The 23,028-nt window shown below is 46.9% G+C and overlaps 1 protein-coding gene across 1 annotated transcript; it reads right to left on the bottom strand.

Annotated features, from left to right (window-relative positions):
* Window positions 1-9,935: 9,935 nt before the first annotated feature.
* On the bottom strand, window positions 9,936-22,798 carry LOC149354035 (serine/threonine-protein kinase PLK1-like). The gene is made up of 4 exons (XM_089575912.1): window positions 22,478-22,798; window positions 13,450-13,763; window positions 11,792-11,991; window positions 9,936-10,060 (listed from the first exon to the last, which is right to left on the bottom strand). The coding sequence occupies exons 1-4, from the start codon at window positions 22,796-22,798 to the stop codon at window positions 9,936-9,938; spliced, it is 960 nt and encodes a 319-aa protein (XP_089432038.1).
* Window positions 22,799-23,028: the final 230 nt, after the last annotated feature.

Raw genomic sequence — 23,028 nt, 5'->3', positions numbered from 1 at the left:
GCGCGGGGTCACACAGACGCTGCTAGGGCCGATACAGACCCACACAATTGGCAGACACTTCTTTTGTTAACCATCCCCACGCTTTATTTTTTTTCTCGAACTTATCGCGTGCCCGCCCAGGGGCCCAGGCCGCCTCCCTCTTTCACGCAGCGCATTTTGGCGCCGCATCTTGGCCTTTCGGTTTAGTGTCTCGGCTATGTTCCTCTTTCCCCTTTTTTCTCATTTTTTTCAGATTTTTTTTCATTTTTGTTTCCTGTCTTTTCTTTTTAAAGCCCTCTCTATGCCAAGTTCAATGCTATAAGAAGGCGCGTCCATGCACTGAATGATAGTTCTTGGAAAAGACCACTCCCTGGTCGAAACGTGGAAAAAATCTGTAGGGTTTTTCAATGTGACTTCCCCAACTCATATACCTATATATTGCCACGTTTCTACAAGCAGCCGCTGGGCGGCTGCTCTTCGCAAATCTCGTAGACCGGCGAGTGAAAGTGGAAGAAGCTCGGTCCCGCACTGTTAGCAAAAAAACACCCAAAAGGGAGTAAATGGCTTGTCCTCTAACGCACACCCAAAAGGAGGTTTTTTTTTACTGCATATGTATGGTGTTTTTATTTACTCCCTTATATAAGGGAGTTATTTTGTAGTAAAAGGGATTTATTCTGGAGTGAAAAGGGAGTAAATTTTTTGCTACCCACAGAGATGAAGCCCAAAAATGGCGTCTTGTTTATTTATCCTCATTAAGGCTCATTCTTACAGGAGTGAAAGCGGCGGAAACGGGCAGTAGCTCTGCGGGCCGCCGGCAACCCAACTTGGGAAACTGCGCTGCCCTAATGTGACCCCGCGTCACACATTCTTTCCGCCGTCTGCTAGCCCAGCGGCGGCGTACGCGGCAGGAATCGTCTGCTTGTCGTCTCCTTTTGCTGTGCGAGCTCGTTTTGTTGGCCATGTTCGTAGATAAAGGGATGTAAGATTATAATCAGTAGTTCAAAACTGAAAAGGAGACGCTGGGTAGTTTTCACGGTCATGCACCACGCTATATTTGACACAAAACCAGAGCAAAAAAGATGAAAATGCACCTGATGGCAGTTTGGAATGGCAGTGTTTGCTTTCATATTCACTTCATTAAGGCTTGGATTTTAAACATGGCTGAGGAAAAATGTGGCCTCATGAGCTCAATCAAGAGCTCAGCGTTGACACTATGTTCTATCACAGTTCCATGTTCATGCAACACATAAGCTGTTGCAATACATTGCGAAAACCACACTGAAAAAAACCCTGCGAGAATTAGGCCTAAGCGGGGGCTGTAACGGGGTGGCGACACAAACAAATGAAAGTCAGGTATGGTTAGAGCACTGGAGGTTTCACAGGAGCAATTCAGTGATGTAACGTAATGTAGGTGAAAACGGCGACAAGCCGATATCTTGTACCGCGGCAGGCGCCCGTGAAGGAGCAGAAGTCAGCAGAGATCCAGCGACGATGGTAACCAAGCGGTTTTCACTCACCGCCATTATCAGACGACTGACCAGAAGCAGGCGAGACGCTAGGTGGCGGGGCGGATTGCACAAAATGGTGTTTTTACTCCATTTCGGCACTGGTGGAGTATTCGGCACAATTAACTCCCTTTCTAGACTGGAGTAAATGCTGGTAAATCCTCATTTTTACTCCATTATTCCCTCAAGGGAGTAAAATGGAGGACAGTCCACCTTTTTACTCCCCACTCATGGAGTAAATGTTTTCACAGATGGAGTAAAAAGGGTGGCCGCCACCCTCTTTACTCCCTTTCGGTATATTTTTGTTTACAGTGCGGCCTTCTCTGGGTGCTGTGCTCTTGGCTTGTTCTCCGGTGCCGTCCCGGTCTTCAGCAGGAGCGCCATGGAAACTAGTCGGCACACGGGGCTGCTGGAGGGTTGGATGAGTGGAACTCGCCTGCACCATGGGATGAAGCCCAATGGGGCGGTCGGGAAGGAGACCGAACTCTGGGGCGAGGCCGTGAATGCGGCGGCTGCTGCGATGTATGGGCGTAGACACCAGCGGGAGTCGGTCGGGACTCGATGAACCACTGCGAGGAGAGGTCCGAGGCATGGGATCTCAAATCCACCTCCACCAGTGTTACGTAGCCGTTGGGGCTCGTAACCGAAAGGCTTTACTGGGTGTTGACCTGTACGGCACCCGAGAACAAGCAAGGAGCACAGCACCCAGAGATGATGATGATGATGATGATGTCCTCGGGCTGAATGGCACATACCCACGAAAAGGCCGGGACCGAGCTTCTTCCTCTTTCACTCGCCAGTGCACGAGACGTGCGAAGAGCAGCCGCCTAACGGCTGCTTGTAGAAACGTGGCAATATATATATACCAGGTGTTTCAGCAACACTTTCAAAATTTTTCATGAATAGAATTTTCGGGGTAAAGATATGGCTTTTGCAACATAGTATTACCAGTGTTGGCGGACACCTGAAAACCGGTGAATCGTATTAATTAGTAAACTAGTTAACAAATTTTTAATAATTACCTTTTTAACTGAAGCAGTAAAGCGCCGAGTTGCAAATAGATATTTGTAGCCAGTCATTGGTAATAGCCATATCAGTTTTTAGAATTTCGAAAATGCGATTATCCTTGGCGCTGTGGCTCGACAAAATTTGGCGTTTTCGACTAGTTACGTGCACTGGAGGGGATGCTTTGCCTGCATGCTTTCGACAGCGCATGCATTTTTCGCACGATGCAGCCAAACTTTGTCGAGCCACAGCGGGGAGGGTAATTGCGTTTTCCAAATTTTAAAAACTGATATGGCTATTACTAATGACCGGCTACAAGTCGCTAATTACAACTAGGCGGATGGCTCTAATAGTTAAAAAGTTAATTATTAAAAATTAGGTACCCAGCTTACTACTTCAGACGATTTACCGGTAGTTATTCTGACAGTTCTGACAGTGCTTACTTGCGTTTTTGAAGCCTCCGCTCCACGAATGCGCGCCTCTCCTTCAATGCAGTCTCCCAAGCTCCACTAGCAGAAAACAAGCTGCCGGTTTAAATTCGCACGCGCAATGCATGCGGGTGATAGGTGCACGCACATACCATTTCCCATGGGCAGCTGAAGTCTCGTGGAAGTTTAGTCACCCAGATGCGCTGGTTTTTTACCTTTTCTCTTGTACAAAAGGTGGATTATCGTCATCTAATGTCAAACGTGCCTCGAGAATCACTGAGTATTTGGCTTGGCTAGTCTCCGCGTCGGTTCACCTCTGGGCTTCTGCGACGCTCAGGTTTTTCTTCCTGTGTAACAGATGGCCATGCATCTGCCCAGTACTTGGCACGTGGATTTTTTCCTCTTAATGTAAAGGTACTGCTCTCGCGTATCTGCACGAAGCTGCTAGCCAACGGCAGTCAATACAAACAAAATACCAGATTTACTCACATCATGGCCACACGAAATAACGCACCTACCTACTATCACAGTTGCGAAAAAGTTAATTTTTGCTAATAATTACCCCACGTAGGGAACACTCCCGATAAATTTTCGTTAAATTTTCGTCTTTTACTTACCATAATCTTAGTTTTCCTGCTCTCTATATAGATTAAGTGATGCAGAGAACGTATTTGGGCTCTCTGCACAATAATTCGCAGCATTGAATAAGATACCGCCCCGAGCAGAGTACTGTACACTCCTCAAGCTTCAGGTATGCTTCATCGCCTCGCTATTTTTGAGAACTTTCTGCTGTTGAGGTGGAAGTAGCTGAGGCGCCTTTTCAAGAAAGCAGTCTATGTTGCTGGGCTAGTCGGTTTCACTCATTTTGGGGTCTAGAGAGCTTGCAGACGAATGGACGAATACGTTAACGACACACATTAACCTCAACATTCAATTTTACTTTTGATGTAATCTATCCGCACCTTTAATTTGGAAGAAAGGGAGGGACGCGAATTCGTACCTACTGATAAAGAAAACTGCAGGAAAGTTCTATAACAGCCAGTCACCAAATGATAGCCCGGAAGGCTAAGTACGCCACGAAGCAAAAAGAAATAAACTGCAACAAGAAAGCATGATAAAAGCAGGACAATGCCGAGAGAACTTTCTTCTCGTCTTCACCGCGTAAGTTATCGGAAGTTGTCTCGGCCTTGGCCACGTTTTCTCGTGCTTCCCTGTCGAATTTTTTCCCCTTTTTGTTTTGTTGGCGACTTAGCCTTCAGGGATATTTAAAATACCATGTCTATTTAAAAGTGGCTATTTAAAATACCGAGTATTGTCCAGAACAAAAGTACACAGCTGGACATGCCGAGGTAGAACAGAGATTAACAATTTAATGCCCATTTTCTCCGATTTGTGCCATAACCATTACAGAGACTGTATTCATGAATATATCACTCTTACATACAAGGCTTGATGCCAACGCGTTCTCAGCAGCAAACGCTTTGTGATCACAAAGTTTGGCGTTGATGTGAGGCAGCTCTGTTGGGAAAAAAAGGGCAAGTAATGTTTCACTTCTAGCCAGCGTTCAACAACTTGTCTCACTTTTTGGCACAGCTTTTGCGGGAAAAATATGGAGGGATTCGTTGAGCTCACCGCTGTCGCTGAACCTTCAGCTTTATTCGTGGCCTTCGAGATCGTCTGTCATAGAACACGGAGCAGCGAAGCAAAATGGACTAGACAATCTTTGTTGCCAAGTAGCGACATACTAAAATTTCTCAATATTTACCGCCGACAAAGGAATTTTTTAACTCGGTTTTTACTGTGGGTATAATAGCGAGCGTAATGGCAATGCTTTTTTCTCATGATTCCTTGATAACTTGTGTATTAAAGAGTTGAACGAATGACAGATTTAGAAAGTCTCATTTATACAATAAATGAACGAAGAGCGCCAGAAGTACGTTTTCCCCCAATATCTGTTCCTTTTCACCAGACTTGTTATTCGTAAATATTTAATCGCATCGAAGAGCGAATGTATATGCCAACTAAACAATGTGTTCCCTAAAGTTGAAAGAAAAAGTTGCAGTAAACCTTTATTTACTGAATATGAAACAGCGATGTTTCTGATTAAATTGTGGGGTTATTATAGGACGTATTTTTTACCCTGAGGCTACTTCCGGGCTCACAGTAATATTCCCGGGAGAGTTCTAGATTTCAGCTACTTCTAAGATGTCGTTACCGCGAGGCGAAATGAGCGGAATTTTAATTTCATCCTTACCTGCCTTACGACTGCCGCGGCCATAAATGCAATCCCCGCGAGCTTCTTCACAGCAGCAAGGCGTATTGATAATGTCTCTGATCCCACAGATTCCAGGCAGCAATCTCTACCGTTGATTGGGGAGATTTCTCCTAGTTTCGGCCGTGCGGTTGACCACAAAAATATAATTGTGTTACAACCATTCACGGTAGTAACTCAAATAGCCAGAATTATGTCGCACGAGAAGGTATAGCTCAAAAATTCTGAAATACACTTTCCAGAGACCAAGGTTTAAAACACCAGTAACCCTTTACACAGCCTTATAACGTGTTTGGACTCATCCAGACGCCCGTCTTTCTTTTTTCTACGCAGAACGCGCAAGGTCCTTTTCGTGGCTCTGGACGTTCCCTTGACACGACCGGTGGTATGGTTCGGACGACTTCGTTGGAGAAATTTTTATTATCAGGAAAAACCGCGCGCTTCAAGCGCTACCGCTTGTGAATAAAATATAATTAGGACGCAGCTGGCTCTACTCTAGTTTTTGAGATGCGACTTAGCAGCATTTCTATATGTGAAGAAAAGTTGGCGGTATCAATTCAGGTCCTCGGCGGCCCTATTCTGATGAGGTCGAAAGGTACAAACAACCGTGTGCGGTGCGATATCACAATTTCAGGTGGTCGAAGTTAATCTTAAGCCCTCCGCAACAGCATGTCTCTCACTATCGCATGCAGATATATACGATGCGGGCTTGCACTGCGCAATACAAAAGCTTGCACCCTTAAAGGCGTAATACTAATGACTGCACCCTTTTCACACTCTCATTTTTTCCTTTTTTAACAAAGGGTGCGGTCCCATGGGGATATACTTTGGTGTGGGAGGGGATATAGAAAAATTCCCTTATGTGCTGCGCACATTACAATGCGAACAGGTGTGTCCTACTCGCTCTACTCAAAAGGGCAGTATGGAATCATGCTTCAATTCAGGTGATCCTTTACCCACGTGGAAACCAGTCATACCGGAGACGAGCTTTCCGTCTTCTCAGTTTGCTTCAAGATACTGATCTATATTCGACATGGTGACAGCACCAGTTGAAGACCATTGTGCGTGTTTGTGTGCGTGGCGGCGTAGCTCTGTTAGGTAAAACGTCTTTGCACAAGCATTTGCATTAATCTGACATTTAAGTGTCGCTACGGTGGAACCATTATCTGCTCAATATTTGCGAAGTTAATCCAATTAGTAGCGTGGAGAAACCTCGACTCGTTGTGCTGCACATAATTCCGTGCACCATTGCGGAGTGTGCTAGCGACAATGCGATGGCTCACCACTTTCACCGAACACAGGAATTTTGTGCAAAAGGGCGTTTCTAAACATGACCTGGGTCAAAATTGCTAGGTCGTATTCGAAAATTGAAGCCCATCGCCCTGCCCTCAGCAGCACAGCCTCATCTGCCGCTGACCCACCACGTCGTCTCAACAGTTGCTTCCCCATTTTGAGCTGTATGAAATGTTTATTAGCAATATTTGAGCACCGCAGTACTGTGCAGCAATTGCACTAATGCGAATCCAGCGTTTCTGAAGCAGGCACACATGATCGCAACCACCTCTGCTTCGTACGATGATGCAAGGCCTTCAGACACGATTAGTTTTCAAAGATTACGCTCAGAGAAAATAGTTGCGCACTAACCCAGTGCGGGCTAGGCGCATTCATTTTTAAGCTTCAGCTGCTCCTTTCTCTTCTATACAGGGCAGTCCAGGGACACGGAGAAAGCCGGCGCCGTATACGCTCTTTTAAAAAAATTGTCAGCATAGTAGAATTTAATACACGAGACAATTAATGCGTCAATGAATGGAATTTACTGTAAAAAATTAATGGGCAACATTTAGCCACCTTTGGAGATTTTAGAAAGCTGGTAGTGGCATGTTCAGTAGTGTTCACCGTGTATTTCGAACACGGTGAACACTACTCATGCTCATGGACATGCACTCATGGACATGCACAACCGACCAGTTTCTGAACAGTATCGCGGCAGCACGGAATAAACTCGCGGACAATGCAAACTGACCAAGAGGAGATGCGAAATTGGTGATAAAAAGCCTGCACATTGCGGGTACTCACGTCGGCTCCCCAATTTTGTCACTTCCCTTCGTTATAGGGCGCTATACAACCGTTCTTCCGACGCTTTTGTATCTACCATGCTCACGTTTACTGTTAAATAATTGTCAGGGTGTACGTACATAAGTTCCAGTGATTGTCAGCTATCTAATGAAATTATCAAGAAATGAGTATAAAAATTATTTTGACAAAATAAAAATCAGCCAACGAGCTCTGAAATATATCTTACGAAGAGTCTCGATGGGTCATAGATGCATAATGACATTCCGGCGGCCATGAGCCATCACTACGTACTTGGAATGGGTGGGTTTTACTTGAAGCTTTTACTTTGAAGGTTTTACTTCAAAGATTCGTTTTACTATAAGCTTGCAAGAAAAAGGAACGCAAAAAAAGTTGGCCTCGAGGTGTCTGGATTGCCCTGGCTGATTTCCCTTGCAGCTTCTGTATTCCGTTCCCGGAAGGAGCTCGTCTTATTGATCTCCGGGAGACATGTTTCCGAACGCCACGAAGATCACGTGGCTCAGACTCTTGTTGCCGTCAGCAAGCTTCGCTAAAGGAGGAACCTTGACCACCCATTGTCCTGACAGCCGAACTTTCATGACTCTCATAAAGATGACAAGCGTTCGATGAAGGGCGCGGTTCTCCGTTAACCACAATACCAGGTCTGAGGCGAGATCGTCTTCCCGAGGCGCGTAGGGCAGGCCAGAGAGCGCGTTGTACAAACACTCCCCCGAATTCTCTGGCCCAAAAACAGCCATTGCCTTCCAACGCAACACCGTAGATGTCAATACGGTCTAATTTCATCGGGATAAAAAATAATTAGTGCCTATATATTTCAAACCTCAACTCTGTACACGGCCCCGCATAGTGTAGTCCAGGGTGCTAGTATAGGGTGCGCGTAACCTGAGGTTTCCCCCTCCCTTGTTCATTTTGTGATCGCATCAGTATAGGTTATTCATGTCATCGTGATCAAAGAAAAAATTGACGCACGATGATGAAACCCGATACGCCGAAGCTCGGATGGCACTTAGATTTACGCTCGATAACTACTTTGATACCTTACTTAATCTAAGCCGAGGCTCCACGCACGCGACAGAATAGCACATCCTACATTCTTCGACAAACGTTTTCAATATTGAAAAACTGTGAGGTACAGGTATAAAAATATTGAAGGTATTTGTTCATTCTTCCGGTATTTGCCGAAATCTTTCTTTTGTAGAGTTTCCAACACCAGCAAGGAGCAGTTAAGACTGTCATAGAAAACCAAAAGGCTTTCAACGATAGTAAAAACGTTAACAGCAAAAAAATTCAATCCTGCTGACCGGATATCTGCTGATATAGTTATAGGTATAGTGAAATCTTGCAATATATGAAAAAATTGTGCTTATAAACTTTTTTCTATTGAAAAATTCTTTTGTACAAAATTGTTTGGTATGCTTATCCAGGCTGTAGGTGCTACGTGGGTGGCGTTTCTGGACGGTGGAAGCTTCACTCGCTGAGGCTCCGTTTCATTGGAAGCGAATGGCTCTTGGCTTCTTCCCTTTTCATCCGTTGTCACGGTTCCCTCGATATACTCTGCTGCCAATTGCAGCCTACTTCCTGTATTGTCTGCCGCAGAATGTTTCTGTGTAAGGTATCAGTCAGCGGAGTTCGGAAGGACAAGTGATGGGCGCATGCTGTATATACAAACTGTTGCGGAAATAAACGCACGAAGTAGAATACTACTCTCAGCTAAACGGGTGAACTTTTCGAGCTCAAATTGAGCACAGAAATTGCACTTTGTCGGCAAAGTTGTTTGATGCCACAGGCGTCTGGGTTACTTGCCCAAATCGATCGAAAAAAGTCGCATACTCGCACCATGTGCGGCGACGACGCTGGAAATCGGGCCGTTCTGTCAGCGACCGCACCGGTGGCGCGAGCTCGTTTGTTGGCATGAAGATTCGGCAAAGGAGGAGTGTTTTGTGGGAGGTTTGAGGACGATCTTTCAACTTGTTTTTTAGTGGTCACACAAAACTTAGTTTGACCAAAACTGCGCTAAATTTGAAAACTTCCGATTGCCTATCGCAATACGACTTTTAGAGCTTCGAGTGTCGTCTGCTTTCGTCTATTCGATACCACTACGGTCTGATGTCGTACACTGTCGTAGAATCAGTGCTATGAGCGTTTTGACACCCTCCTGAAATGGTTTCTCTACTATGGTGCCTGTGTGGATACCACTTGGTTCTCGTTTATATGTACGGGGAAGAGTATTGCGCAGCGGCGGCGCGTTAGTTTTCACTACGCTGGATTTTTGTGGCCTTGATAAGGACCGTTTCTCAACATGTTTTCGAGATTCTGCGCCGCTCAGCCTTCAACGTGGCCGCCGTTGGCTTGAATGCACACCTACAGGCAGTCTTCATAACTTCTTAAAACGTTTTCCCACATTTTATCAGTGATCTGCTCAAACGCGTGCTCAAAGCGGGGTTGAACGCTGCAATGCTTGTCAATGTGCCGGCGGTGTACATAAGTGATTTTGCGAAGCCCCATACAAAAAACCGCATTGGGTGAAATCAGGAGACATCGGAGGCCAGGGCGCGTTCCGGTAAAGGTAATGATATCACAGTACACGGTATGCTAAATGTGTCTATTAGCCAGCAAAGTCGCACGCAAGCAACATGCAATACCGTTCGTAAACTAACCACTGCCTTCGTTCTTTTCCGAAAGAGGTTTACGGCCATCGGGGGTCAAAGTAATGTTGAGCGTGTCGAAGCGCGGCTCCGTCACAAGGCAAGAGGTTGGCAGGCGTGAAGGCAGGGGCCCTAGAATGATAACAGAGAAGCAGTCAATGACTGTGGCACATGACAAAACAAATCGCGTATTTCTGACTGCGGTCAACAGTTATTCTGCCCACGAATGAACTGCGCAGAGGCCGACAACCGGGCTAGACTCACAAACAAAAGAAAGTTATCGATTATTCTCGTTAGTCTATAAGAGGCATCAGAAGACAATACTTAGCAGTTGAAATCAAGCAAGTTTAATAGACGAGTAGAAATCTGGGCCATTTTATACATGGTGAAGAAGCCTGCAAAGCAGGGCATTGACGTTGTGTTTTCTGCCTCCTTACAAGCTTTCTGGCTTATGCGCGCCCATCTCAAGAGGCAAGTGAAGAAATTCTGTTTTACGCAGCATGAGAACCTGTTCACGCCATGTGACACGCGCGTGGTATGTAAGTTCCCGCTTACGTACGAAGGTTTACATCGGACAAACAGGCCGATATATCAATAATCGCCTGCGTGCACCTGAACACCACAAGTCCTTGGGTTCTGCTAATAATGGAGCGAATTTACTCCGCGATTGCAGGGAGTGTGATTGCTACCCTCTGCTCGGGTAGCAATTCTTGGCAAGGGTAGGGGCATAGAGAAGCGCGACATTCTAGAAGCATTCTTCGTCGGTATGCATGACGATAACTGTATCAGTACCACTTCAGTGCACTTGCTTGGAAAAGAATTCGCCTTCTCAGATAGCCGGTGATAGATACGTTGCTTATATTCCCCTTATTATTTCCGGAATGTGGCCATAATTGTGCCAGGCATGCCCATGCTAACCTTACTAGGGGAGGGGGGGGGGGCTGCTGTTTTCATTAAAGCACATTTGCTAGTCCAGTCAATCTGATCTACGTCTCTCTTCTAGTACTTGTCCTTTTTGACTGGCTCTCCTCTTCATCAGGTTTAACCCAATAAAATAACACAATTATATCCGCAGTCGACGGTATGCTATGATCAATACTTGCAAAGCATTGTTTTTCTGTAGCTCTGGAATCCAACGTACATAATTTTATCTCCACTGGCTGCATATTGATTACCGTCGCATGGAGTGGTTTGCTCAGCCGTGATGACCCTCGAGTTACACAGCATCCATTGGTGCTGCGAAGTCACTTCGGTTTCGAAACATTCACGGCGCATAAGTGTCTTTCTTAAGTGTCAGTGTAGTTAATAAAAAGCAGACATGAAGCTGTGACGTCAGCATTACGCCACCTATTAACTAAGACAAAGGTGCCACACTGTGCTCCATTCGTCACATTTTATGCCCTAATAGAAAAGCCTTGAACACAAAAACCACTTTCTGTAAAGAAATTGCTGCCAGAATGTTTGACATCTCAGGCGTTCATATTCTGCACGGGAAGTAGGCATAATCGGTGTTGCGCTGCTCCCCACACACACTCCCCTCACACCATCTTCCACGTTGATCGATGATACGGTTTGGAGCCCTGCTACGTGACTCGATAGCTAAACCTTGTGGTTTTGACACCTTTGGCGAATGTTGTGCGCCTCTTAAATTTTATGGGTTTCATATAGAGACAGTTTTAAACACCAGGTCACCAAGCAGGAACTGTTCGTTAGCCCTGAAAAATCTGCCATGAAAAGTATAGACGCGATGCCAGATATAAGGTGTCTCATTATTTTGTACTGTTATGGTAATTCCAAAGACGTGTACCATCACGTACGTATCGCTTTTCTGCAGTGCGTATGTACATCGAAAAAAAAACTTGCCACTAGTAATGAAGTCGTCCTGGAGAATGGCCTCGATGTCGGGCCTCTTTTCAGGCTGTGGATGAAGCATCTTTCGGATCAGGGCTCTGGCCGAGGGGCTCACCGCCAGAGGGATGTGGTAGTCATCCTTTTTTATGCGCACGTATGTATCCTTCAGCGTGTGGGTCTCAAACGGAGGATATCCCGCAAGCATAGTGAACCTGCAAAGAACGGTCACATACCGATTATTTGGCCCCGCACAGCTCCATACTAGCCATGGCAGTGAACCATGCTAGGTCGTCTTTAATAAGCGGCACATCCTCAATGGGCTGTGAAAGTTTTGTCAGGATGAAAAGCAAACTTGCAGAATGCAAACACTGTTGGCAAAGGCTCAGGGGGAAGAAAGGAAAGTGCACGCATGCTGCAGCAATGGGAAAGCCTGCGGTAAAGTTTGTTCTTACAGTGATAGCCATACGGAGGTCGTGTGTGGGCTTCGAAGTCACTTCTAGAAACAGAAATGTTATCTCGCAACAAAGAAGATTGCTGAGTGTTTTGCCTGCACGATAGACTTGATGAAGAGTGCGTTCTGTTGGACAAATTGGTCATACATGGTTAAGCAAAGGTACTGCCCCCCCAAAAAAACAGGCGAGAAGACGAAAAGGATTTTATTGAGAAGAACATAGATAATTATATCGTGATGTCTGCAAAATATTTACTGTGCTCATACAAAAAACCTGCTTTCTTTCTGATACAGCTTTATCAAGATGTCACTGATAAAGAATGAACAAAAAAGATTATTGTGTCAGCGACACCTTGATAGAGTTGTATTAGAAGGAAAGCAGGTTTCTAGCATGCGCGCAGTAAATATTTTGGCCGACATGACGATATAAGTATCCATGTTCTTCTGAATAAACTCAGTCACGAGTGTGCGCCCGTCCTTGTCGTCTTCTCGTCCGTTTTTTTTTTGCACAGTATCCTTGCTTTACCAAGACTTGATGAGTTTACATGCTAATCCTTGTGCTAGAAAAGACAATTGTTTGCTTAACTTTGCGCAGTTTTGTTTCCTAAATGTACGCAGAACCTTACGCATGTCAAACGTGTTCCTTATAAAAATTCTACGCCCTGCTGTCAACGTTTGCGGTGGTACCATCCATGTCTACTACAATCAAGTTTTAAGAAATACTTCAAAGAGTAATGCTCGAACAAACCTGTCAAGACGCAGTCACGGCCATTTTACTCATTTTGTGCGAAAAGTGCATGCTTAGTCCTTTCGGTGCAGTAAGCCTCTAGCAACCTTTTCATTTGCGAAAGCGGAGACACAGCCAGGTGAAATGATGGAATCAGGATATTCGGCAGAATTGATTGACGAAAATTTTCCAAGCTCAAGTAGCCAAGGAAAGTGCTGAAGAACGCTTCTTTGATATCAACGCTAGAGGCATTTATCCTACAGGGGCATTGAAGTAGCTGACTATGATGATAATGACGATGCATCACTTGACTCATTTAAAATAATTTTTTTTGGTGTCCTGGCATAGGTTCACGAAAATTTTAAGCACAGTGAGTAACATATTGGATTGGATTCGGTTATGTGGCCTTAGTTTTCTAACAGGTGGGGCCGCTTCGCCGCTCTTTACAGAAGCCAATAAGTATGAGTACGCGCGATGGCTCAGAGGACTCACAGGATGCACCCAATGGACCAGATGTCGACCTCATAACTGTGCCCCTTCTTGGCCAGGATCTCTGGGGCGATGTAGTTGGGGGTACCAGAGAGGGTCTTCTTTCGCTCCCCCTCGTAGTCAAGACGGGTGGCAAGCCCAAAGCCTCCCACTTTGAGCACCATGCTTTCATTGAGCAGCAGGCTACCAAGCTTCAGGTCGCGATGAATGACCCGCTGCTGCACCAGATACCGGCAGGCAAGGAGGAGCTGGTGCAGAAAGTACCGCACCTCTGGCTCAGTCAGCGTCAGGCGACGCCGGTGCACCTCCATCAGAGACTGGAAAATATTGCAAAACAATGTTTGTGAACCAAACGTATTGAAATCATGGCACGTCGACTATGGACGGCACCTGGTAGCCAATGAGCGCCCACAGTGGCTCCTGAGCGCGTGTGTTAGCCATAAACCGAGCATCAGGCTTTCTTCTGCCCCTCATGTCTCGGGGAGTAGAACCCAGATTTGAATTCTCTGGGCAGATTTGTCATGGCCCCCGACAAACAAATCAATGGATGCGTCAGTCATCTCTACCGTCCACCACTCAGCAAGCCACTAAATCACACACTGCTGGGCTTATGGCTTACCTGTATATTAGTACGTGCAATAAATCATACCCTGCTGAAAAATGTGGTATGTGCAATAAACTCATACAGTTTATAATACAAATATCATACACTTATCATACAAATCATAGAAAATTATCATACAAATGTCATAGATTTCTGTAAAATCATACAGTCATCATAGAGATGTCATACAATATCATACAAATTGCATGATATATCATTCAGATTGTATGATATTCTATGATGAAGCCTCTATGAGGTTATTGCATCATAGAACTCTTTTTCAGCAGGGTGGGCCGGGGCCACCGCGGATGCGGGGAGCCGTGCGGTAGGCGCACAAACGCCAAGTCGCCTGCGCACCTCGAGACAAAGTTCCCATGCTCCGTATTCAGGCTCCATATTCTCTTCAAAATTCTTTCCATTGCTTATGTCCCACTCACCAATGGTTATGGTTTGGTGTTTTGTATCTATCCTAGTTCATTGTTCTTGATACTGTCTTTCTGAATTTTATTTTTGATTCAACCTCTGCGTATATGGAGAACGCGTCAATGCCAGTGCCATTTCTCCACCCCGACTTATGGTGACACTAAATGCACCGAATAGCGATGACCCCCACCTACAAGCGCTCGACACTTACGTGGACTCAAATTATACCTGCACCTTTCACTGAATCAAATTCTGTTGCATTGTATTGTGTGGTATTATAAACACTCATCACCTACTTCTTTGCCCGAAGAATTTGGCTTGTTTTTCACCGATAATTTTTTTCTCTGCATTATCCACTTTATGGATTCTTTTTATCAGAAGCTTAAGTGTCGACATTAAGTGGGCGGGATTGTAGTCCATTTCCAGCGGAAGAGCCGTGATCGCTATAACTGTGAAACCTTCACCCGCAGAACCTCTAGCGGAGCGGATTGGGGTGCCTTCCGGGCACCGTTCGGACGCTAGAGATGCTTCCACCGGAACATCCACCGGTAAAATCAATCTTCCTCTTACAAACATAATTCCACCGCACGCAAACCATTTCTACCTTCCAGAAACCCTAAGCCAACAGAAGCCCACACAGAGGTTGAACGAAGAAGCGACGGTGAAATAGAAACAAAGACTTAATCAAAAGGCGTTGAACATAAATGCCGAACATACAACCAACACAGCTAACACAGATCTGTCGAGTGAGATCCCATGATGACCTTTGCATTTTTTTCAGGAGAAGAAAGCAACCAATACGTAGCGTCACGGATAGTTGACATAGCTAAGGACAGAGACGGAGAACATGGCGTCTTCGCCGAATGAAAACAACTCCTTCAGAGAGTACGCTTTCGTGCATTCATGCTCATAAAATACGAAACAGAACAGGCAAGCGTTGAGGCATTCCTTGCCGACGGCGCAGCCTAGCGAACCTTGGGCGCAACCCGGAGCATGCGCTGTGCGCGTTTGCAGCTGAGAGTACAATAATAGCAAGAACGTTGGCATCGCACTGAGCGGGAGCCAGCTCAGCCTGACCGATCACGGACTGTTTCGTTTCTGCTGCCATTCACCTAAGCGCTAACCAAGGCCCTGTTACATTTGGTAGAGGTCCGCTTTGACATCCTCGTACGGCAAGGCGAAATAAAGCAACCAGGTAGAAGCTCTAATTCGGCCTCGATGACGTAAAGCGATGAGCGCTGGTGAGAGAGCTACAACCGAGAAGACCTAAGGGTTCCAGGATCCATTGGGTGGAAACAAGCAAGAAAACCATGCACTACAGAAACCCGCCGTTAAAAATACCAGTCTTATTCTTCTGAAGTGGCCAGTTCCTAAAACTCACTTGGTCTAAAATGATATCTCAAGTGTGGTTGACATCTGCGCTGAAAAATATATTACGGTAAAAACGCTAGCGAATAGTTGAGGGGATACTTCATAATGGCTGGCATACAGTGTAGCACATGAAGGACGAAAAGAGAACAGGGCGACCAAAGCTCTGTACTACGTAATTGTTGATATCTTGCGCTGTACGCCAGGCATTTTTCTGTGTCAGATGCACTGTAGCCCTTTTGAGGTAAACAAAAACAACCCATTCAGCCTTCTGAAATTCTTGTATCCACTCGACGGGAATACGAAACGGAACGGCCAAGCGGGTGACATCACTTCAAAGAGGCGGATCCGGTCAAGCCAGGGTGTAGTGTAGCGCATACGATGCGCGCAGCTGCGCATTTTTGCAAATTCGAAACAACCAAATGTAATCATGCGCCAAAAGTAGAGCCTCGAAAACCAGCTGGGGTGGTGAGGGGCTATGAAGCGTTCCAATCATGATCCTGATGGTTAAGTTCACCGCCTTTATGAGGAACACCATGCAGGCGCATATGAACTTCCGCTGACGAGGCTGCACGAGGGAAACTAGCTGCAGCAGCACGGGTGACCGACCCGTGCCCCGAACAAGTACTCGTTGTGAAGGGGCAACCAGCGGGAGGTTGGGATGCTAGGTGTAACAATTTCAGTCATGTTGTGAATTGACATACGCAGGATCTTGTGTTCTGCAGCGGCCATTGCGGGCCCTAACACTTGCGTGTTAGCCGATCCACGGCCTGGATAGTAGCGGCGACTTCTTCGGCAAGTGACTCAGAAACGCCGAAGACACTCAGCACACTTTTGATGCACTTCCGATAGCGTAGCGACAGCGGGGTCTCTCTTCCTTGGCCGCTCATCGCACGCATCAGAGCTATCCAGGCTCGGAACGTGGCGCTGTGTCCAATCTTGAGCAAGGGCTATCATGTTCCGCTGCGGTAAGGTGCCAGGTATAAGGTTGCAGTTGCGGCAGTGCGCATCTCCTCTGCAGCATTCACAACAGACAGCAGACGGTGGTGTTACACCAGCCGTCACATAGTAATCGATAGAAGTTTTTGCAGGGGTTTTGTGACCGATTGACAGAAGATTCGAGTTGAGACTGGTACTTTTCGCAGGCTATGCTGTGACAACTAGGGAGGAGAGGGTTATCTGTGTTGTTAACGTGGGGGCGTCGTGTGGTTGTGCGCCAAATATCTCCACGCTGGACTCGCATCCAGTCCGTCGTGATCACGTAGATGAGTCCTGTAGACGCAAAGACCACAAGTACTGCCAGGAGAACTACCTTTATCCAGGAGCACAACCTCCAGTTCGCCTGGCGATTGATAATTCTCTCGCCCCGAGTACCCTGCGTAGGTGAAACAGAGAGTGCGTTACCTTTTACCGTTACGTGAAGCCTATAGACACTTTAAATGAAGTTGATATCTGTGTACAAGCCTTAGCTACATATGGCGCACGACACGCGGCGTAATGGAGGGCTAGTACCATATTTAAGCGACCTGGCAGTTCTCATCAGGCATCGATATATCGAAAAAGGGTCTTTTTTACCCCTTGATGTGCAGGCAATGAAAATGTAGCAAGGCAGAAGTTTGGGTTAGTTGTTGAATATTCACTGTGAGAAGGAGGGGCACCTAAGCTCCTTCTTAAGGGTATGATGCGATGGCGTTAATGGGTCCCTTCGGCGGCCTGGGTCATCTTTGCGTGTCGCCTGGTTGACTTGTTTGTTCTGTCTTTTTTGCGCTCATAGATCGTTGGCAGATCTCACACCATTCCTGGCGCAGTGGTTCAGCAGTTAACCGATGCTCCACAGCGGCGGCAGGTGGCTGTTTTAAGTGCTGCCACCGGTGGCACTTGTGAGACCGAGGTTGCTCTCCCCGAAAACCTCAAGCGACCAGTCACCTGCCATTTCACGGTCACCTGCCAGGTTGCGATGACATCACAAGGAGGTCACGTGACCTAGGTGGCGGATGGCTCATGTTGCACACACGGCGATGTTCGGCTTTACCTATTAGAGTGAAGCTATCGCTTCAAAGCAGAAAACTAGATGGAGCACGCAAGAGAAACAAGACAACACCCGCGCTGACTCGCACCTTAAGGCTTAATGAAATCTTTGGTTTGGTTTTTGAGGGTTTAGCGTCCCAAAGCGATCCAGGCTATGACGGACAGCGTACTGAAGGGCTAGGGAAATTTCGACCAACTGGAGTCTTTTAACATGCACTGACATCGCACAGTACACGGGCCTCTAGAATTTCGCTTCCATCGAAATTCACCCATCGCGGCCGGGGTAGAACCCGCATCTTTCGGGTCAGCAGCCTAGTGCCATATTCACTGATCCACCTCGGCGGCTGGGTTTAATGAAAGGGCGAATGAATAGATGCGGAGGACCACCGAAAACTGCGCGCATTAGCGCGTGGGGTGAAAGCATGCAACGAAATGAAAAAGTTACTAGTCAGGCGCATAGGGTAGCTGGGCATATAATTAGCGGATCTCTTCGTCTGACACGGCCACCAAAGGCTGACCGATGAGAAAAGGGTTAGCGTTTTCTTTACAAAAAAGGCTAACGTCACCCCAGGAGTCCCCTGGTCCTGATGACGGAACAGGATAGTGGTGCTTGGAAAATGTGGCGTGCATTTGAATTTACGGCCGTGTACCTGAAGACGGTCAAGAGAGACCATTGCCTTGTAAATTTGCGTGCTCAGAAAGCCCTACATTCATGCACCGACCGGTGTGCCTGATGTACACATTACAGCACGACAAGGGCACTCTGTAACAGCACCCTCTGGCATTGTTTAGAGTGCCGTTGTCGTGCGGCGCAAAAAAGGAATGCGTATGCTGAGGGAAATCGCTAAGCTGAGGGAAAGCTAGCGCACAGCGCCCCTGATGTCTGCGACGCCTGACACAGCTCCTTATATCCGCGTCGTGACGACACTGTTCTATTATATCCATAACGCTTCCTTCATGCAGAGCCTGTACACGCTCCTATGGAAAGTAGTTCGCGCCTTTCTTTTAAAGCTGTGACGTCTGTATGACATAAAGACCTCTATGCGTGCTCAATGGCGTGGTCAATGGCGTATGCGCTGTCGACACCTCCTCTCGCGCTATACTGCAGTCTATGCAATGCAAGTGCATTACCAAGCTCGCCTGAGAGCATTACCCTTCTTCAACCTCCCGCTTGACTCCACCCACCACGCAGTGTTTACGCTATAACTGCGAAGTCGTTGAACTCAGTGAAAGCTCGCTCATCCGCACTTTTCCGTCTCTGACGCGAGCGCCCGCAGCGCCATCCCGTGGTGGCGCCACAAAAACTTTGACGGGGCCAGGTGTGGCTCCTTCGCAAAAAGCCTACAATAAAGAGCTTTCCTTTTAAAGAAAATTGCATATCGCACACATGGGGAGAAGCCACATAGCCCTAGTGCGACTTGGTTTACTTCGGAAAAGATTTACGGCGCAAGGGCATCTGTGTCGAAGGAGCGCCATGACACCAGGTATTTTTGTCCACTCAACTTGGGTGCAATGGATAATTTCTCAATCATTTGACCCCAGATTACGAGCACTAGGCCAGAGGAAAGCTTTTACCCATTGTTTCACTGGAAGGATTGGTGGGACTGAGGATCGAACCCTGCACCTCCCGCAAACGAAAGTTATAATGCCTTAGTGGCGCTTGCCATTGTGTAAATGCCATGAACTGCACGTTCACCGACGTTCAGCTGACGACTTTTCTTAACTGTTACGCTGGTGTTGTGGAACTCCGCTTGTATGTCCGCGCTACCAGTTTCAAGGTATTTCGCGTCAATCTTGGTTGAATGGTATGCCAAAAAGTTTTTTTTATGTTGTAGGTGAAGTTTAGACGTGACGATCGAGAATCTAATTCGCCATCACGCGTTCAGTAGAACAGCATAGCAGGTCAGACATCGTGGTGGGCCAGTGGCTTAGAATTGAACTATGTCTTCACAATTTTAAAGCTATGTACTCTACCTCGACGCTGTTGCTACTCTTGCGGAACCGACAGTTGCCACCAGCACATAAAAGGCGTTATAACATCTGGTACGTATAAAATGACCGTGTAAAGCCCACACGCGCCACTTCGGTAACAGTGACAGCAGGGCGTATGATTTCCTAGTTGCTAGTAATCACGGATCGCAGTAACGCGTGACTAGGTCCAAGAATTGGGCCCCGCCCGGCTTTAGTCAGCTGTGGCCTCCACCTCAGTGCCAACAAACAGAGAAGCACACAATAGAACAGAACCCATATTCACATTCTGGCGTATGGCGCCGCAAATAGAATGTGAGTTTATGCCCCTGAGATGCACAGCAGTTCCTCGACAAGCTTTCAAAAGGGGTAACCGTATAAGTAGGAAGAAACTATGCAGGGGTGGTTTTTAAAGTGAGCATATCCGGAACGAATGAAGAAAAAAAATATCCTATGCTTTTTTCCTCCGAAGGGAAGCCAAATAGATAATCATCGCTTTTTTGCACCCTCCTGACATCTTCCATTACGTAATAGCTCATTACAAAGGCGATGCTAACAAGACGACGCTGCTCTCGCTTTCTGCTAATTGCAGATTTTTACCCAGCGCCTCGATGGCGGAGACTGGCTGGCTGACCAGTGCCACTGGATGTTTACGCTTCCACTCCACCGCTCTTGAAACTTATTGTGAATGTAATAAGGAATGAAAATTATAAAGTTGCAGAGGGAAAAGAACCACATGACTGCAAGCATGGTTGATAGAAGTGCCTGTTTCAAAGCAGAACGTGTCTCTTCAAGTTGATCACAATGTCGAGTTACTTTTCGAGTTACTTTTTGGCGGTCGAATTGCGCGCCCGATACCGTGATCTCAGAGCCGCAAGCAGCTTTCCCTGAAGCTGTCCCGACAGGCTGCCAAACTGACTAATGTTTCTGCGGTTCTTATAATAGTCAAAGCTTTTCACATTGGACGCATCAGTTACGAAAACGAAAAAGGTAAAACAGACCTCTCTATAAATGCTGGGAGATATTATAAAGCAGGAAACATATAGGTATCTTTCTGAACATCCTGCTAAAGTTTAAGACCTGTGGGCGACCCAATATTTCCCAGTTTCTGATAATTGCAGAGGTGAGACTTTCAGGGCGAAACTATTCCGATTTTCAGCCGCCCGTAATCGTAGGAACTACGTAGAGTGGGTGACCTGCGTCCCCTTCGCGAACCACCTCATCGTGCTTGCCCAATTGACGGGAGAAGTTACGCAAGCACAGCCGAAAGCTAAAGTTCTGTTAATAAGATCCTGCAATTAATTTTGACTGGCTGGAAAAGTAAGTATAAACATGCGAAGAAATAGCACGTCTTAGTTCTATTGAAGAACACAATTCCTGTGGTAGTGACGAGGTGCGAGTTACTTCAGTTGCAATTAACTACCATTCATGATTTTCAGTTGTACAGCCGACTCACCCGTTAACCCTTGGTACTGCTTTCTTGGTCAGCGGGAAGGGGAGCATTCCTATTAGGCGTTTATCTCTCTATGGCTGAACTCATATCTCTGCACTCCGGAGCTCTTGCGACGGATTGAAAAGGCTCGGACGGCAAAGAAGGTAACAATGAATTATTTGGTCAAATGTTTAGGGGAATACCCCAAGGTGGAGTAGATTTGTAATAAGGGAATAATTACTCATTGACATCCACCCAAGCGCAGCCATACGGCTACAAAGCAAAGCTATACAGCTTTCTCAGAAACTTCGTAGTTAAAGAAAAATTTGTCCTGGTCCGGGGTTCGAACCCGGGACCACCGCTACACACCGGAGCAGTCGCTCTACCAACTGAGCTAACCGGGACGGCAAGCTTATGGTAGGGCGAGAGCGAATTTATCAATAACTCGAACTGGGAACAGTGTTGATCAAATGTTTAGGGGAATCCCCCAAGGTGGAGTTGATTTGTAATAAGGGAGTAATTACTCATTGAGATCCACCCAAGCGCAGCCATACGGCTACGAAGGAAAGCTATACAGCTTTCTCAGACACTTCGCGAAGTTTCTGAGCAAGCTGTATAGCTTTCCTTCGTAGCCGTATGGCTGCGCTTGGGTGGATCTCAATGAGTAATTACTCCCTTATTACTGAACTATTTCTTCAAGAGATCCATGGCCGCGACGGGGGATGCTTTTTGCGTAACTAGATGTAAAAACCACCGCCCTACGAAGTTCGAGTACGCTATTTACTTGTTGCATGATGCGAGCGAATAAATTTTTAGTTGCGCGGCAACCTACCGCGTGGTGAATACTACGGGTGGTCCCGTGACGTTCACCTAGAGCTGGTTACACGAGAAACCTTGCCTGCATTACGTGAATGCAATATCGGTTATGCGAGAAGTACGCAGAGTTATTTAGAGTTCAAAACATTACCTAGTGAAATGTAGACGTCACCATAGAAATTCAACTGTAAAAACCCCCTCCCCTCGCTGAAAACGAACTACGACACTCCCAGCGATATACTCTTCGACAGTATCGGAATCTCTATTGCGAGGACGTGCATTCCAGCATCGCTAGGGCTGCCTTCCTGTGAAAATAAACGAACAGGGCACGGAACTCAAGCAGGTAGTCTAACTTGGGCTGTTACTGGATATAGCTGTTACTTGTTCCATACCTGGTCTGCTGGTAGCTGGCGCCGCTGGTCTCGAGCCCCTGGTGCACGTCCCGGCGCGGACACTGGGGCGTCTCCTTGGGCCAACTCCAGATCCGTACGCTCCAGCAGTTCTTCCATCTCGTTCAACACGACCTCCACGCCGAGGCTGCAACGGATGGACCCAGGTCTCCGAGGCTGGGACACGTTGCTCCTGCCGCCCCAGAAGACTTCAAGGTCGAAGTCGGCGGAGGTGGTAACGGGGCCACTGTCCCAGGCGCTGGGCAAATCCTCAGCAATGGACACGTTGTTGAACCCGAGCGGGACGGCGGTGCGCTTGGGCATGGCTGTCTGTCTTATTCAGAGAGCTGAGCGTGAAATAGCAGGAATTCCCGGTAGCCTCGGTATCTGTTGTCGCTCTGTCAGTTCGCTTTGAGTGCGAGCACCGCCGCTGCTGCTCCTACGCGCGCCAGGTACCGAATGCAGCGCGTGGTGCTCGCGCTGTCGTGATCATCATCTACCTCTTCCCGCGCCAAGAACGTACCCGTGTTGAAGAATTGAGCCGATGGTCCCCT

Source organism: Amblyomma mixtum, chromosome 3 (genome assembly GCF_055824585.1).
Source record: "Amblyomma mixtum isolate Tamu chromosome 3, ASM5582458v1, whole genome shotgun sequence".
NCBI classification, from domain to species: Eukaryota; Metazoa; Arthropoda; class Arachnida; order Ixodida; family Ixodidae; genus Amblyomma; species Amblyomma mixtum.
Note: the sequence above shows the minus strand (reverse complement) of the source record. Positions and strands in the feature narration are given on the sequence as shown.

Bases quoted from the DNA above. Each gene is read 5' to 3' on its own strand.
- LOC149354035 (XM_089575912.1), bottom strand. From the start codon at position 22,798: ATGCCCAAGCGCACCGCCGTCCCGCTCGGGTTCAACAACGTGTCCATT. The intron at 13,764-22,477 runs GTATGGAACAAG...AATATTTTCCAG, and splicing joins GCCAGCTACCAGCAGACCAG to TCTCTGATGGAGGTGCACCG. The intron at 10,061-11,791 runs GCAAGTTTTTTT...TTATCATTCTAG, and splicing joins GGACGACTTCATTACTAGTG to GGCCCCTGCCTTCACGCCTG.